This window comes from Dromiciops gliroides, chromosome 3 (assembly GCF_019393635.1).
Source record: "Dromiciops gliroides isolate mDroGli1 chromosome 3, mDroGli1.pri, whole genome shotgun sequence".
In the NCBI taxonomy this organism is placed as follows: domain Eukaryota; kingdom Metazoa; phylum Chordata; class Mammalia; order Microbiotheria; family Microbiotheriidae; genus Dromiciops; species Dromiciops gliroides.
The window spans coordinates 262,974,902-262,992,261 of record NC_057863.1 but is presented as its reverse complement, the minus strand read 5'-3'; the positions used below and the strand labels follow the sequence as shown (position 1 = coordinate 262,992,261).

The 17,360-nt window shown below is 38.9% G+C and overlaps 1 protein-coding gene across 1 annotated transcript in view; it reads left to right on the top strand.

Annotated features, from left to right (window-relative positions):
* Positions 1–17,360, top strand: part of DOP1B (DOP1 leucine zipper like protein B) — a 138,167-nt gene that overhangs the window by 86,170 nt on the left and 34,637 nt on the right. The window contains 7 exon segments of the mRNA XM_043996750.1: positions 1,069–1,183; positions 4,936–5,124; positions 7,856–7,972; positions 11,067–11,201; positions 13,244–13,299; positions 16,713–16,817; positions 16,925–16,991. Of these exon segments, the coding sequence (XP_043852685.1) occupies positions 1,069–1,183; positions 4,936–5,124; positions 7,856–7,972; positions 11,067–11,201; positions 13,244–13,299; positions 16,713–16,817; positions 16,925–16,991 (784 nt within the window).

Here is a 17,360-nt window from a genome sequence, read left to right as displayed (position 1 = left end):
AGACTATAGTATAGAACGGTCAATTTGAAATAGATTGCAGTTGGAAAATTGTTTTAATATTCCTGATAGGTTATTTATCATTGTCAAATGAGAATATCAGAGTCTGAATTCTAATCTTACTTACTAAATGCTGTGACTGATGGCAAATCAGTTACTATGGATTATTTATCTATAGGATAGGAATAAAAATTAAAATGTCTTTCACAGAATCATTATGAAAAGGAAATAATTTTAAATGACAAAATGTATTTTAAATAATAATTCTCATTTGTATAACCCTTTGGGGTTTGCAAAGCACTTGGATCACTACAATACTTTTTTTTTTTTTCGGGGCAATGGGGGGTTAAGTGACTTGCCCAGGGTCACACAGCTAGTAAGTGTCAAGTGTCTGAGGCTGGATTTGAACTCAGGTACTCCTGAATCCAGGGCTAGTGCTTTATCCACTGTGCCACCTAGCTGCCCCCACTACAATACTTTGAGGTGCTTATTACAGATATTATTTATCCTGATTTTATAAATGAGGAAACTGAGTCTCTGAGGGGCAAAGTGACTAGCTTGTGATCTCACAGTTAGTGAATGTTTAGGGAAGATGGGACATTTCTGATGATATTTCTTGACTCTAAATCTCTCCATTTTTCAATTCTGCCTATCAAAAATGTTTATATACAGTTGAGTGGCCTGAGTCCCTATGATTTATTGAGCAAACCAAGTAAACTTGCTGCCATTAATGCCACCACAACTCCCAGCTTTTTTTGGAGTCAGAGGAAAGGAAGTAGAGGGTCAGAGGTTGGGCAAGGGCTGGGCAGGGAGAGATCAAATAGCAAAGTGAGCAATCAGTAGTGTCCCAGAATCTTCTGAGAATATCAAAATCTTGAGGTAAATGTCCAATACAGTTTAACTTTCTTCATGATATAATCTTGTCTACGTGTCATTTTCACCATGTGCTTTAAAAATCAATTCAACACATAATATATAAGTGAATCTTCGATGATATTGGGGAATGTCATAATTCTTTTTTTTTTTGGAATGTCATAATTCTTAAAACTATTTATCACCTTTTCTCCAAAGCACATCCTGTAGGAGGGAGAACATTTCTCCAGATTATCCACTGACTCTCTTGGAAGGTCTAACAACTATTAGTCATTTCTGCCTCCTGGAACAACAACCCAACCAAACAAAAATGGTAACTATTTTCTCTGAGTTCAAGAGGCAATCTATGATACTTTGTCTTTTCTGCATTGGGCTATGTCTGTGCTTCCGAAAAGTGGTAGTACTTACATTTTTAATTTAGACCTATGATTTACATTTATGCTTTTATGCGCAGTGTCTGATACATAGTAGGCACTTAATAAATGATCGATTATTGATTAATTGCATCTCATTAGGTAGTTCATTTTCATATCATTGGAGGTGACTAAGCTGAAGCTATTTGACCACTACTATATATATATATAACTATATATAGCTAGTAATAATATTATATATATTACTTTATTTGAGCCTTGCAGTAGTCCTATCAGGTGAGGCAATCTGTGTATTATTATTTTGGTTTTTGGTTTTTTGTTTTTTGTGGTGCAATGAGGGTTAAGCGACTTACCCAGGGTCACACAGCTAGTAAGTATCAAGTTTCTGAGGACAGATTTGAACTCAGGTCTTCCTAAATCCAGGGCCGGTGCTTTATCCACTGCACCACCTCGCTGCCCCACCTTAGGTTTTTTGGGGTTTGGGTTTTTGGGTTTTTTTGAGGCAATAGGGGTTGCGTGACTTGTCCAGAGTCACATTGCTAGTAAGTATCTGGGTCAAATTTGAACTCAGATCCTCCTGACTCCAAAGCCAATGCTCTATCCATAGAAAGCATCTAGCTGTCCCATTATTCTCATTTTTACAAAAGAGAGAACTGAGGATCAAAGATATTAAGTGACTTTCCCCTCATTGTCCCATAGCTAGTAAAATCTAGAAGTGGGATTTAGTACCAGTGCAGCACTCTGGAACTGGCATTTGCCTCTCTGTCCTAAAAATGTGTGATTCCTTCATTGGGTAAGAGGTTAGATTAGATGATGTCCAAAGAGTTTTTTAGCTCTAAGATTTGGTGTTTCTGTGCCCTTGTCCAACATTCAATTTCACAAATAATATGAAATTAAAGATTTTTAAAAATCATATGTTCAACTGTGACAGATTTATTCATCAGTGAGAGGCAGTGTGGCAAAGTGGAAGAACAGACTTTGAATACAGGAAAACCCTGAGCAAATTGTGTACCCACTTAGTGCTCTAGATCACTGTTGTCAAACTCAAATAGAAATGGGACCACTAATCCTTACATAAGGATCCATGCAGGCCACAGATTGACTTAGATTTAAAATGTAATGCCGATGGGGCAGCCAGGTGGCACAGTGGATAAAGCACTGGCCCTGGATTCGGGAGGACCTGAGTTCAGATCTGACCTCAGACACTGGACACTTACTAGCTGTGTGACCCTGAGCAAGTCACTTAACCCTCATTGCACTGCCCCCCCAAAAAAAATGTAATGCTGTCTCTTTTATTATATTTTTATGTTGTTAAATATTTCTAGTTCCATTTTAATCTGCTTTGGTTGCACTCAGTAGTGTTGACCAGCAGCACTTTTGGCAGTTCTATGTCTAAGCAGCTTTGTCAGACTATAAGTTCATAGTCAATAAACATTTATTAAATGACTACTGCATGCTAGGCACTGGGCTAAGTGCTGGGAATACAAAAAGGGAGGGGGGGGGAAAGACAGTCCCTGCCCTCAGAGAGCTTACAATCTCATATAATACACAAAAGGAAGCTGGGAGTAGGACACCATGAGAAGAGGGAAGGGAGGCACCAGTGGGTAACCCTGTTTAGGGGCATGAACCAAGTAGTTGAAACCAAGTTGAATTTCAGTTGTGCCTGACTCTTCGTGAACCTATTTGGGGTTTTCTTGGCAAAGATACTAAAATGGTTTGCCATTTCTTTCTCCAGTTCATTTTTTTTTGGGGGGTGAGGCAATTGGGGTTAAGTGACTTGCCCAGAGTCACACAGCTAGTAAGTGTTAAGTGTCTGAGGTCAGATTTGAACTCAGGTATTCCTGAATCCAGGGCTGGTGCTCTATCCACTGTGCCATCTAGCTGCCCCTTCTCCAGCTCATTTTACAGATGAGGAGCTGAGGCAAACAGAGTTAAGTGACTTGCCCAAGAAAATGGTAAACAGCTGGAAAAGTCTGAGCCCTCTTTAAAGGGAAACCCTGGGAGCACTTCATAGGTCCACCCTCCAGCCCTCAGAGGAGAAAGACAACTGAAGGTGCTGAGGAGGTGTTGAGTGTCAAGGTTGAAATCAGTTTCTAAGATGATGAGATTCCAGATGATGAGTTTAACTTGGGGGATGCAGGATGCTGTGGAGTCAATACTAAGTGGAGCAACTGATGGCTAGTGCAGAAAAAAAATATAGAGAAAGTGCTAACCTATAATGATTGATAAAAGGAGTTTCCTCACCTGGAAGTTCCATGGACAAATGAAATCACAAATCTAGTCCCTATTTTGTATATTCCTCTGTCCTAATATCTATTTCCAATAAGGATCATAGATTTAGAACTGGAAAGGGTCTCAAATATCCGCTTTGACCCTTTCTTTTTATGGACAAGGAAATTGAAACTCAGAGAGCTTAAGTGACTGACCCAGGAAAAAGTAGCAGAGCAAGTCTTTGAACCCCAGTACTCTGACTCCAAATCCACTGCCTTCTTTCTTTCATCGTGCAGAAAAATCAAATCCTCTATCTCAAAGGGAATGGAGAGGAAAAGAAATAATTACACACACTTTTTTTTTTTTTTTTTTGGTGAGGCAATTGGGGTTAAGTGACTTGCCCAGGGTCACACAGCTAGTAAGTGTTAAGTGTCTGAGGTCGGATTTGAACTCAGGTACTCCTGACTCCAGGGCCGGTACTCTATCCACTACGCCACCTAGCTGCCCCAATTGCACACACTTCTATGCCAAAATAAAAAGTTTCCTGCCTATACCATTTAAATGACTTTTTTAAGTGAATAAATTAGTTTCCAATCAAGTTATGATATCAATATCATATGGAAAATGGGTCAATTATTTTCAGAGAAAGGGGAACTCTTTTCCATTGTAACAGATAGATATTCTAATCTTAGCCAGTCATTTTGTGAATTTCACAAATTCATGTTTAATTTAACAAATATTTATATAAGACAGAAGGTGCTTCAGAAAGATGAAGGGAACAGATGTCAAAAGAGTATGTGACCCTTGTTGCTCCACTGTCCCATCAGAAGCACACAGGTGGTGTGACTCAGATGTATAATGGGACATGCCTAAATCTAGAGATGTTCATCCCTAAGCTTTATAGAGCCTTTAGACAAAGCTGGCATGGTACTAATAGGCACTGAAGGGGTGAGGCAATGATGTGGGCCATTGGAATGACAAGAAGGGGAACAGGAAATTAGGAAACTTAATTTTAATTGTGCCAAAAAGATGGAGGGGTTGGGCAGGGTGTACAATACCAGTTCTTCTTAGTGGTTAATCCTTAGCATATATGGTCATGAGCTGTCCTGGGAGCTGGAGCCAAACCAGGCAGACTGGTTAGTAAGTGTCTTCAATAGCGGGGCAGCTAGGTGGCACAGTGGATAATGCACTGGCCCTGGATTCAGGAGGACCTGAGTTCAAATCAGGTCTCAGACACTTGACACTTACTAGGCTGTGTGACCCTGGGCAAGTCACTTAACCCTCATTGCCCCACAAAAACAAACAAACAAACAAACAAAAAAAGTGTCTTCAATACACAAGGAGCTACGGGTAAAAGAGGGGGAAAAAAACCAACAACTTTCCCTGCCCTGAAGGAACTTATATCTACTGGAAAGGGGCTCTGGGTGAGGATGTAATGGTGGTACTTTATAATATATGTAAATGATTTTTGCTTCTTTAGTCAACTTCTATAAGTGACCCTATCAACTTGAGAAATGCCAAGAATGCCATTTTGGAAGAGCTGCCTCGAATTGTTAACACCATGTCACTTCTATGGAGTGTAATTAAAAAAGAAGAAACTCAAAAAAGACAAGCTGATTTCTTTGGATCTTCAAAAGGATCATCTTTAGTTTACTTTAAAGCTACCAAAGTAAGAAACCCTTCCAAATGTTGGCCCTCTTCTTCCTTTGCTCTATTGCTTTACTGCTTTTCTCTTTCCTTTTTAAAAAAAATTAAAAGTCCTGAATTAGAATTGAGTCAGTGACCAAGACTTGCCCCACCCCCACCCCCAAGTTTGTGTAGTGAATCTTCCATTAAACCAGTAGAAGGAACGATTTGATACAACAGCCAATGATGGGCCACACTCCTCCTCTCACCCCCTATTACTAACTTTAAAACTCAATCTGGGGGGCAGCTAGATGGCGCAGTGGATAAAGCACCGGCCCTGGATTCAGGAGTACCTGAGTTCAAATCTGGCCTCAGACACTTTACACTTACTAGCTGTGTGACCCTGGGCAAGTCACTTAACCCTCATTGCCCCCCCCCCCCAAAAAAACAATTTGAGGGGCAGCTAGGTGGCACAGTGGATGAAGCACCAGCCCTGGATTCAGGAGGACCTGATTTCAAATCTGACCTCAGACACTTGACACTTAGTAGCTGTGTGACCCTGGGCAAGTCACTTAATCCTCATTACCCTGCAAAGATTAAAAAAAAAATTTTTAATTAAAATAAAATATATTTTAAAAACTCAATCCTGGATGAAATCATAGCCAAACAAGAGCCAGCTCCTGACCTCATGAATGCTTTGAAAAGTCATGTAGAGTTGGAAAAGTAGAAGAGGAGAGAGAAAAATGGTCATCTCAAAAAAAGGGGTCAGGTCTATGAGAGTGATGCTGTTGGGACCATCAGCCACAAGGAGTATTGAGAGAGTTGCTGAAACCTAACCTTAACGTACAGACAACAACTTGTAATCCTGTATCCCTTTTTTCCACTGCAGTTTCTGTGTGGAAAGTCTGAAACCTTTCCTTCTGGCTACAGAAGTGTCTGTATAGCTTTCTTTTAAACATTTCCTTTTTCTTTATAAACACTGTTAAATACAGGCCTTTGCCAGTCTGGATGTTGATGCTGTTCAGTTGTTTTTAAGTCATGTCCAACTCTTCATGACCCCATTTGGGGTTTTCTCAGCGAAGATATTGCAGTGGTTTTCCAGTTCATTTTACAGATGAGGAAACTGAGGCAAATAGGGCTAAGCAACTTGCCCAGGGTCACTCAGCTGGTAAGTGTGTGAGGCCAGATATGAACTTGGGAAGATGAGTCTTCCTAATTCCAGGCACTCTGTCCACCATGCCACCTAACCGTCTAGATGTACTTATTACAAATGGACTTGGAAGGAGGCAATTTGAGTAAAAATCATCCACAGAGAGGCGAGAGATAGCAATAGTAGAGTGACAATAGGTGTGGTTGGACAACCCTGCTCACCAACCCAACCCACTCTAGCACTGTTGTTTATTCATAGCCTAGCTGGATTTCCTGGTATAAATCCTCTTCTGCTCCGGAAATTTGTATCAAACACTAACTTTTTTTGCTTTTTTAGTGCTCTGGCCAGACATTGCCATGTTTTCCTTCCCCCCCTCCTCCCTTCTTCACCTCTTTGGGTCTTATGGCTATCTTTTCCTGTCAACTCTGACTTCTGCCTGGACTGACTTTTAAAGGTGACTGCCACCCTCTCTATACACACTCCTCTCCCCCCAGCCTCCACCAAGAGAGCCTGTCTCATACTTGTTCTGTCTCATTATTCTCTTTCTAATTTACCCAAGGGACTTACTTCATTTAGGAATCACTTGGCTCAGTGTATCTCTATAACACCTCACTATAAGCCCTTATCTGTGATTACATCTTGGGTTTTCAAGGACCATTTCCCTTAAGTACCTAACAAGAAAATATTTTGTCTAAAAGATATTTAGCAAGCAGTCTCCATTAATTTTATGTATTTGTACCATCGTGTCTGAGTTCTTCAGTATAAGATGTTGAGTTACTTTGGAATAAGTTTGTTTAAACAGATGTTAGCATTTCTTTTATTGTACTCTATCATAGTTGTGTCAATATACTGTACCCAGGGGACTCTAGAACTTCCTGGTGCATAGACCAGATTATCATTATTCCACATTACAGGAAGTCAGAGAAGCATCTGCAGCTGCTATAATACTGCAAATTATTAAATTTGAAATGAACATGACTAAAGTCAAGTTATCACAAAGACTATCATAACTCAGTTGTGTAATGTATAGTCCTATAGAAAATCTACAGGGAGCAACTAGGTGGCACAGTGGATAAAGCACCGGCCCTGGATTCAGGAAGACCTGAGTTCAAATCTGGCCTCAGACACTTGACATTTAACTAGCTGTGTGACCCTGAGCAAGTCACTTAACCCCCGTTGCCCCACCAAAAAAAAAAAGAAAGAAAGAAAGAAAATCTTCAGAAAAACTGAAATCAAGGTACTTTAGTCCATGTAGATCTCGCTCAAGTGAGCTTATACAGAATTTGTTCTGAGTTTTCCTGGCAGTGTCTTGTAAATTGAAAGAAGGCCTGTTGGGGTGAAAGAGAAAAAGAAAAAGGAAGTAATCTTTTCTCTCTCGTGGTTGCCCCTTTGCATGGCTCCCAGGCTAGTTAAACAAGAGTTCATAGAACCCTTGCACAGATAGTCCAATTTTCAATTTCCAATGTTATCTTCAAGTCTCTAATGAGAGAGGTAGAGAGGAGACTGAGCTGGGTTTCTCAGCAATCTCTTAGAGTTGAAGCCCTGCAATGGTAGAGAAATTTTAAAGATTTTCACAAGATAATATTTAGCATGATTTATTGTATATGACATTTTTATTTTCTAGACCATAAGACAAAAAATTTTAGATTTCTTGAACCCCCTGGGAATTCAGCTCGGGGTCCAGTTAACAGCAGCTGTTGCAGCAGTATGGAGCAGAAAGAAAGTCAAGCATCATAGTAAGGTAAAACTAAATATTTTATGGAAGAGGTAATTTAAAAATCTGTTTGAAATAAGTACTGTACAGGGGAATTTTTGTGATACTAGCCCTTTTCTTATTGATCATGAAAATTAACTATATTATTACTCTATGTGAAAATATTTTTCTATAGAAAATATTAAGAGACACCCTGGTGTAGTGCATGAAGATCTGACTTCAGAGCTGGGAAGACCTAGGTTCAAGTCAGTCAGTCAACATTTATTAAACACCTACTGTATGTTAGATAGTGTGCTAAGTACTAGGGATACAAAAGGAGACAGTAGACAAGCCTTACCCTTAAGGGGCCCACAATCTAATGGGGGAGACAACAAAGAAACAAATATATACAGACAAGGTGTATACAGGATATGGAGGAAATAATTAGAAGAGGGAAACACTAGAATTAAAAGGGGTTGGGAAAGGCTTCCCACTGAAGGTAGGATTTTAATTGGGACTACAAGGAAGCCAGGGGAGGCAGGAGGCAGAGATGAGGAGGGAGAACAATCCAGCATGGTAGACAGCCAGAAAAAATGCCCCAGACTAGGAGATGGAATCTTTTTTTTGTGGAACAACAATGAGGCCAGTGCCTCTAGATCAAAGGGTACATGACAGGGAATAAAGTGTAAGAAAATTGGGAAGGTGCCACAAAGGGCCTAAGAGATATAGGATGATAGTTAGCAGGGATGAAAGGATCAAGTGGGAATTGTTTGGTACAAAGGAGACTTGGGTGTGTTTGTAGGCAGTAAGGAAGGAGTGAGTAAACAGGGAGAGACTGGAAATATATGAAAGAGTAGGGATGACAGAGGGGGCAGTCTGTTGGGAAAGATGGGAAGGAATGGGATTATTGGTACAGGTTGAGATGGGGGGTGGAGATAGGAGCTGAGAGTTAGTTTTCATAAGGAAAAGTCCACCTCATCATGTGGGAGAGGGATGAAGGAGTGCCTCTAATGCCTATTGCCTTATATATCTTGAGATAACCACTTAAACTCTCAGTACTTGAGGCAAATGTCTAAAACTATGTTTTTTAATTTTTAATTTTTTAATTGTCTTATTTTTAGGTATACATTCCTTCCTTCAAACTTCCCCCTCCCAACTCTTGAAAAAAACAAGGAAAATGAAGCCAATTAAAAGCAATTAAAAATCAAGCAAAACAAATGACAACATTGGCTATGTTCCCCTTGCCCCTCCCCCAACTATGCCTCAATATGTACCCTGAGTCCATCACTACTCTATCTAGAGTTGGCTAGCATGTTCCATCTTGAGTCCTCTGGAATTGTGGTTACTCATTGTTATGATCTAGATTTATTAATTTACAGATAAGGTGTGATCCTGTATATACTAGTATAGGGAGCTCCTTCAACTGGAAGTTGGTTATATTAATGATATCTCAGGTCTAGTCCCTATCCCAATCTTTATAGCAATAAATTCTGAGAAATCATTCTCTGGGGAGGGGGATTGGAGGTTGGGGAATAAAGGTTAGAAAGAGACATTGACAGAACCTGGAAGGCATAGATCTTTCAATAATAAGCAATTTCAACCAATTATTTCAGCCTGCAGAGCCGCTGAAAATTAAAGGTGCTATTCAAACTGGAAAGAACCATGGGTGACAGTCCAACGTGAACTCAGTCAGGGCTTTTGTCACATGAAGAGAAGGCAATCTGCTATTGGAAAGAGCTGTAATAATGCAGAGAAATTGCATGATAATGGTACTGACCACCAAGGAACAACATACCTCTAAGGGAGGAATCTGTGAACTCGTTGTTTTAAATATATATTTTGATATCTCCAAATCCAAGAAAAAAAAAAAAAGAACTGTGGAGTATAGATGCTGAATGAACCATACTATTTCTTTTGGTTTTGGTGCTGTTGTTTTTTCTATTTTGAGGTTTTTCATCATTGCTCTGATTTTTCTCTTATAACATGACTAATGCAGAAATAGGATTAATGTTATTATGTGTGTGTGTGTGTATATATATATATATATATATATATATATATATGTGTGTGTGTATATATATATATATGTGTGTGTGTATATATATATATATATATATATATATATATATCCTATATCAGATTACCTGCTGTCTAGGGGAGGGGGGAGGGAGGGGAGGGAGGGAGAAAAATCTGAAATTGGAAAGCTTGTATAAACAAAAGTTGATAACTATCTTTACATGTAACGGAAAAATTAATTAATTAATTAATTGAAGAGCCAAAAAAAATATTTTGATAACTGTATTTCAGTATAATAGATTTCCTCTTTAGTATTAATGCATTTTAATTTATGTATTTCAAAATATTATTCTGAGATGAGGTCTATAGGTTTCACGATATTGCCAACGAGGTCCATGACACAAAAAAGGTTAAGAATTCCTGCTGGAAGGGAAATAAGTGTAGAACAATTGGTGAAGGAACAGAGATTCCCTTTAAGAAGAAATCAGCTGGGGCAGCTAGGTGGCACAGTGGATAAAGCATCGGCCTTGGATTCAGGAGTACCTGAGTTCAAATCCAGCCTCAGACACTTGACACTTACTAGCTGTGTGACCCTGGGCAAGTCACTTAACCCCCATTGCCCCGCAAAAAAAAAAAAGAAGAAGAAGAAGAAATCAGCTGGGGTAGCTAGATGGCGCAGTGGATAGAGCACCAGCCCTGGAGTCAGGAGGACCTGAGTTCAAATCCGGATTCAGACTTAATACTTACTAGCTGTGTGACCCTGGGCAAGTCACTTAACCCCAATTGCCTCACTAAAAAAAAAAAAGAAGAAGAAATCAGCTGCATACATTTGCTTCAAGCAAACTAACCAGAATTCAGAAAAATTGGTTATGAGTAGGTTTTCAATTTCTATATGTTGAGCTCCATTTAGTCCTATAGAAAGGATAAGCCATTGTGTCATAGTCCGAGATCCAAAGGACCAATTACTGAGACCATAAAGAAAACTACCTTTCTCTTCTAGGGAGCTATAATTAGACTTTATTAACATTATTTATTTAATCTTATATCAATGAGAAGTTTTTCTTTTCCTCCCTTTCACTCCTTCTTTCTTTGTATGTATTTTAATACATCTTGGGTTTTGTTACAGATTATTCCTGTGGCAAGTGCCTCTCAACTAACTCTTGTAGATTTGATTTCTTCACTTAATTCATTGAAAACTGACACAATATTGTACCTAGTGAAAGAAGTTGTCAAGAAGCCATCACAGATCAAAGGAGAAGAGGTAATGCATATGATACTAATATATTTTGAAGTCTGTCATCTCTGGAAACTTGTCTTTAATTTTTCCCTGACATAGTGTACCATTTTCATTTACAGTGAAGCTTGGACAAGTTAGTTATACTGTATTTTTTTAATGTCCAAAGTAGGAATGTCTTTTGTCTGAATTTCATATCTTTTTGTAACCATGTGTGAAAGGTATTTAATGTAACTAAGTGTTTTCATTATTCAGTCAAGGTGCTAAAAGTCCTAAATGTTATAGTGTTATGAAAATATTTCATTACTGATCATTTGAGCTTTTCTATATTCCTACTTGTTCCTTTTTTTCTTACCCTATATAAGTAATGTATTTTATTTATGGATTTTGTAATCTTCAAAGTAATATAATAAACACTCAGAATTTTCATTCCATTCTAACAATCAAATCTTAAATCTCTTGCTTTGACACTTTCTCCTAAAGGCTTCTAATTAAGCTAATGTTTGCATAAATTTTAAAAGTAGACCTGAGTGTGTATGAGTTGTCTTTCATATTAAAAACTAATTTTTACAGAAACGTGAGCCTATTTCAATTTTGAAACAATCTCTATCTCTCAATTCTTTTTTTTTTTTTTTTTTGGCGGGGCAGTGGAGATTAAGTGACTTGCCCAGGGTCACACAGATAGTAAGCGTCAAGTGTCTGAGGCCGGATTTGAATTCAGTTCCTCCTGAATCCAGGGCCAGTGTTTTATCCACTACGCCACCTAGCTGCCCCCTCTATCTCTCAATTTTTAAAATTATTTCATTGTTCACTGAAACCTGGTTTACTCCTGAAAGCACACACTTCATTCTTTGCCAAACTCTCTAGAAGTGGAAGCTCTTTCATCCAGTCCTCAGGACAATTCAGACAACAGGAGCCTGCATGTTCCTTGTTCTACTCTGCCATTTCTGTTCTCCTACTGCTATTACTCAGCCATCTGTCTTCCTGTAAAATTCACTTTATCCATATGTTTTAGGCATTCTGGATTCTTGCTGTTGATTACTGACCTCCAGTCCCTACCATTTTGGTCTTTTACCATGCCCATTTTTGCATGAAATGTTTTTTGATATTTCTAATTTTCTTTCTTCCTTTTTTTTTTTTAAATGGGACAGTGAGGGTTAATTGACTTGCCCAGGGTCACACAGCTAGTAAGTGTCAAGTGTCTGAGGCTGGATTTGAATTCAGGTCCTCCTGAATCCAAGGCCAGTGCTTTATCCACTGCGCCACCTAGCTGCCCTGATATTTCTAATTTTCTTTCTTCCTTTTTTTTTTTTTTAAATGGGGCAGTGAGGGTTAATTGACTTGCCCAGGGTCACACAGCTAGTGTCAAGTGTCTGAGGCTGGATTTGAATTCAGGTCCTCCTGAATCCAAGGCCAGTGCTTTATCCACTGCGCCACCTAGCTGCCCTGATATTTCTAATTTTCTTGAAGAGATCTCCTTTTTAGACTATAGCAAGGAATATTTTGTTTGTCTTTGCCTGCCTGCCATAATACTTTGCACATGGCTAGCTCTAAGCCAATGCCCTGTTAGTTTGATATCGGGACAAAATGAGGCACTCGCAACATAAAGAGGTTTACTTCACCTTAACAGAGCAAGAATATGCAACAAGGGTATGAGGGCCCTTAGCTTCTCTGAATGACCCTCCCCTTCATCTCTATCTGGAAACACATCTTCTTAGTCAATCATCAGGGTAGAATGACTTGTTTGTTCTAAGAGGCCCTGACTACACAAGGTTGGGACCTTTTATGTCCCCCAGACTAGGAAGCAGCCTCCAAGAAGCTGAGGCCAATCAGGTTGCGTGGGTGAAGGAAGAAATGTTAGGGTCATAAAAGCTGCATTAAGAAACCACTATCCTACCACACACATGGTATAGAAGCTTAATATATGTTTATTGAATTCACTTATGAAATGATAAATGAAGTGTGGCTTTTCTTATTTAAAAACGTTGATGTCCTATTCCTCATATTTGGAAATTGCTTCTCTCTTTATTTTCTACTGAATCATAGTAATTTTTTCTGTTAATTTTCAGAAATCCTCTCTAGTGGATATCCCAGTGTTGCATTTCAGCTACACTTACCTTCAAAGGTAATTGAGTTTTTAAATTATAGCTCCATTATCTTATAGAAGAGGAAACTGAAGGGCAACTGAGTTAAATAAAAGGTTTTAAATGGATAATCACAAAATATGAATATGGAAATGATTATTAGAAATGCCACTTATAAGAATGTGAAAAAGGTTAGTTTTTATTGTGAAGTTTTATTTACATAAGCTTTCCCAAGATTATAAAACTAAAGCACTTTGTAAACCAGAAAGGACTATGTAAAATATCAGCTATTATCTCATGTGAACTTCAACTTTGGTTTGTTAGTTATAGAAAGACCAGAAAAAAATGGCACGTTCAGCTCAGAGAAAGTGCTTAATCCAGGATCTACAGATTTTCCTCAATCTCTTAAAGAACGTTTTCTTTGGAAAATCTATTTACAAAAAGAGCTTGCTTAGGCAAAGTGGCAACAGCAGTGCAATGAATTATTAATTACCTTATACTAAACTATATCTGTGATCTCACTGATTTGGAAGATACCTTCAGTGATACGATATGCCTTCCCAACCTGTATGACATTTATCCATGTTCTATCATAGGTTTGCCTCAGGTAAGCCATGTAATGTGTTAGAATCCTTCTTGACATTATCAAAGTATCAATGGAGCAATCAGCCAGTCCACCTGTCATAACTCACCATCACTGCATGACCAGTCCATCTCCTCTTACCATTATGCAATTCCTTGTTGACATCTTTCAATTCTGTTGTTCTTCAGAGTTCACTGGTTATCTGGTGTAGCTTGCTCACTGCCCCCTCACCCCAAGTACCCCTCACCCTCTTCATTGTCCTCTATATAATATTAATTTTTAAAATATTTTAATATTTAATAAGTTTAATTTTTAATAGTCTTACAGTGTGCTCATTGTTTTTCTCTTCTGCATTCTTCTCCTCAAAACCTTTAGTAGCTCCCTACTGCTCACAAGATAAAGGCAGACAGAAAGCATTTATTAATGGCTTACTATATATCAGGCACTGTGCTGAGCACTGGGGATACAGATAGAGAAGAAAGCAGTTCCTTCCCTCAAGGAGCTTACATTCTAACAGGGGAAGATAATACATAAAATGGAGCTGAAAAGTGGGAGGCAGGAGGAAGGTACCTGTACAGGGGCATCATGACAAAGTCCAGAGGGTGAGAAGACCCCAGGAGCTGAAGGGAATTCCAGGGTGAGAAGGTAGATGCAGCATGGAGGTAAAAGCTTGAGAGTCAGAAGCACTGCTAGGCAGAGAATAAAGCACAGCCAATCTGGGTCAGTCCTCAAAATGGCAGCCCCTAGAAGAAACTCACCAATGGGGAAGGGATGTTCCAGGATGAGAAGGTGCCAGGTGCTGAGAGAACTTCACAGCTGAAACAGTAACTGAGGCGTGGTGTTGAAGTCCTGAAAGTCAGAAGCAAAGCTGGGAGAAGAAATAAAGAATAAAGGGCAGCTAGGTGGTACAGTGGATAGAGCACCGGCCCTGGATTCAGGAGTGCCTGAGTTCAAACCCAGCTTCAGACACTTGACATTTACTAGCTGTGTGACCCTGGGCAAGTCACTTAACCCCCATTGCCCTGCCAAAAAAAAAAAAAAAAAAGAATAAAGTATGATCTTCTGATTCTGTCATTCAAGACTCTCCATAGTCTGAAGCCAGCCTATCTTTTCAGCCTAATCTCATAATAACAGCGATGATAATAGATGACATTTATATCATCCAGTGTACTTTTCATACGTTTTCATTTTATTTTTTTAGTCATTCTGTAAGATAGAGTCTTGTGGTTTTTCCCTTTGCTATCTTATAGTTTCTGCACCTATTGTATTTGAAATTAAAGGCAAAGGGGGCAGCTAGGTGGCACAGTGGATAGAGCACCAGCCCTGGATTCAGGAGGACCTGAGTTCAAATGTGGCCTCAGACACTTTACACTTACTAGCTGTGTGACTGTGGGCAAGTCACTTAACCCCAGAAAAGAAAAGAAAAGAAAAATATTTAAGGCAAAGAAAATAAATGAGATGCCCTTTTCACCTTTCCCTTTCATTTTTTGGCATGGTTATTAACTCTGTTCTGTCTAGTGTTAAGCTAGTAGATGAGAGACATGCTTTTTTTACTAAATATAGTTTGCCGAGATTCTAGCAAAGATTTTTTTTTACAAGCTTTTTTGTGGGTGGGGCAATGAGGGTTAAGTGACTTGCCCAGGGTCACACAGCTAGTAAAGTGACAAGTGTCTGAGGCCGGATTTGAACTCAGGTCCTCCTGAATCCAGGGCCAGTGCTTTATCCACTGCGCCACCTAGCTTCCCCCTAGCAAAGATTTTGATAAAGGATGTCATATATCAAGTCTCTTGTGTAGAAGATGGAATAGCCTTTAATACAATTAGTAGATCAGAACTAGTTGTATGGCTCAACTCAAAGAGTTGTCATTATTGTCAGCATCAGCTTGGGCAATCTCCAATGGGCTGGAATGCCCCAGGGATCTGTGCTTGGTCCTGTGCTATTTACTATTTTTTTTTTAAGTGAGGCAATTGGGGTTAAGTGACTTGCCCAGGGTCACACAGCTAGTGAGTGTTAAGTGTCTGAAGCTGGATTTGAACTCAGGTCCTCCTGACTCCAGGGCCGGTGCTCTATCCACTGTGCCATCTAGCTGCCCCACTATTTACTATTTTTATCAATGTCTTTGATAAAGGCAAAGATTGCATGCTCTCCAGATTCACAGGTGACACAAAGATGGGAGGGATTGCTAACATATGATATGACAGTGTCAGGATCCAAGATAAAGTTCTGTATGGATAAATATAAATTCTTATATTTGGGTAGAAAAAAATTAACTATTCAAGATGGAAAAGGCATGTTTAGGCAACAGGTCCTTTCAAAAAGGTCTGCTCAAAATGACTCAGCAGTAAGATCTAGCAGTCAAAAAGCTAATAGCATCATTGGCTACATTAGGAGAAACATGACTTTGAGGATTATGAAGATGTTAATCCCATTTGTTCTCTCTGTTCTGAGCACCAGGATTTAAGAACTTTGATAAATTAAAGGGTGTCCAGAGGACAAAGAGTTCCTTGAGTTCATGTCATATGAGAATTGGTTGAAAAAAATGTTTAGCTTAGAGAAGAAAAAACTCAGGGGGAACAAAAAGTACCTGTCTTCAAGTATTTAAAGGACTATTAAATGGAAGAATTAGAGTCGTTCTACTTGGCTTTGGAGGGCAGGACCAGGAGCAGTGGGTAGAAGTTACAAAGAGTCCGATTTAGTCTTGTTAATGGCTTCCTCCTTCCTATGATTTGTTGAGCAGAGACTGGTAGACCAGTTATCAGTTATATAATGATGAGGATTCTTTTGGTGTATTGGGTGGACTAAATGACCACTGAAGTCCCTTCTAACTCTCAAATTCTGTGATTCTGTTACATCTTGATTTTTTTTTAACAGGCTCCCTGTCTCAGTTCTACAGGAAAATTTCCCATCATTGTTAGGAGTATTAAAGGAATCTGTACAGTTGAACCTAGCACCACCTGGATACTTTCTGCTCCTCAGGTATCAAATCAGGATATTTAAATTATCATGGTATTTCTCACTGGGGGATATTTCATACCAGAAGAAATGTTTATGTTTTTGACTTGGAGTGACTTGTTTTTCAATAGTATGCTCAATGATTTTGTGACAAGAACACCTAACCTGGAAAGCAAGAAGGATCAGAAAGACTTACAGGTATGTGTATGAAAAACTTTAGTCATTTACTAGCCTAGAAGCCCTTTGCTGTCATTAGCAGATTGCCAAGGTATCTCAGAAAATATAGTGTTCTCATGGACGAAATTGATCTTGAAAAATAGATCCTCTTAATTTTAACTCTTTCTATTACTTTTAATTATCACAGAAAATAGATTCATTGGAAAGCATCTTGTTACTATTCTGATCATGTAATCCACAGTATGTTATTACAAAAACCATTTCTCTTTGGAGGTGAGATATAATGTTTCTTGTGGATTCAGTCTTCTATTATGAAATATTAGAGGTAGAATGATAATTCCATCTTCCAGAATATTAATTTTAGATTGCAGGGAAGGGGAAACGGAATAA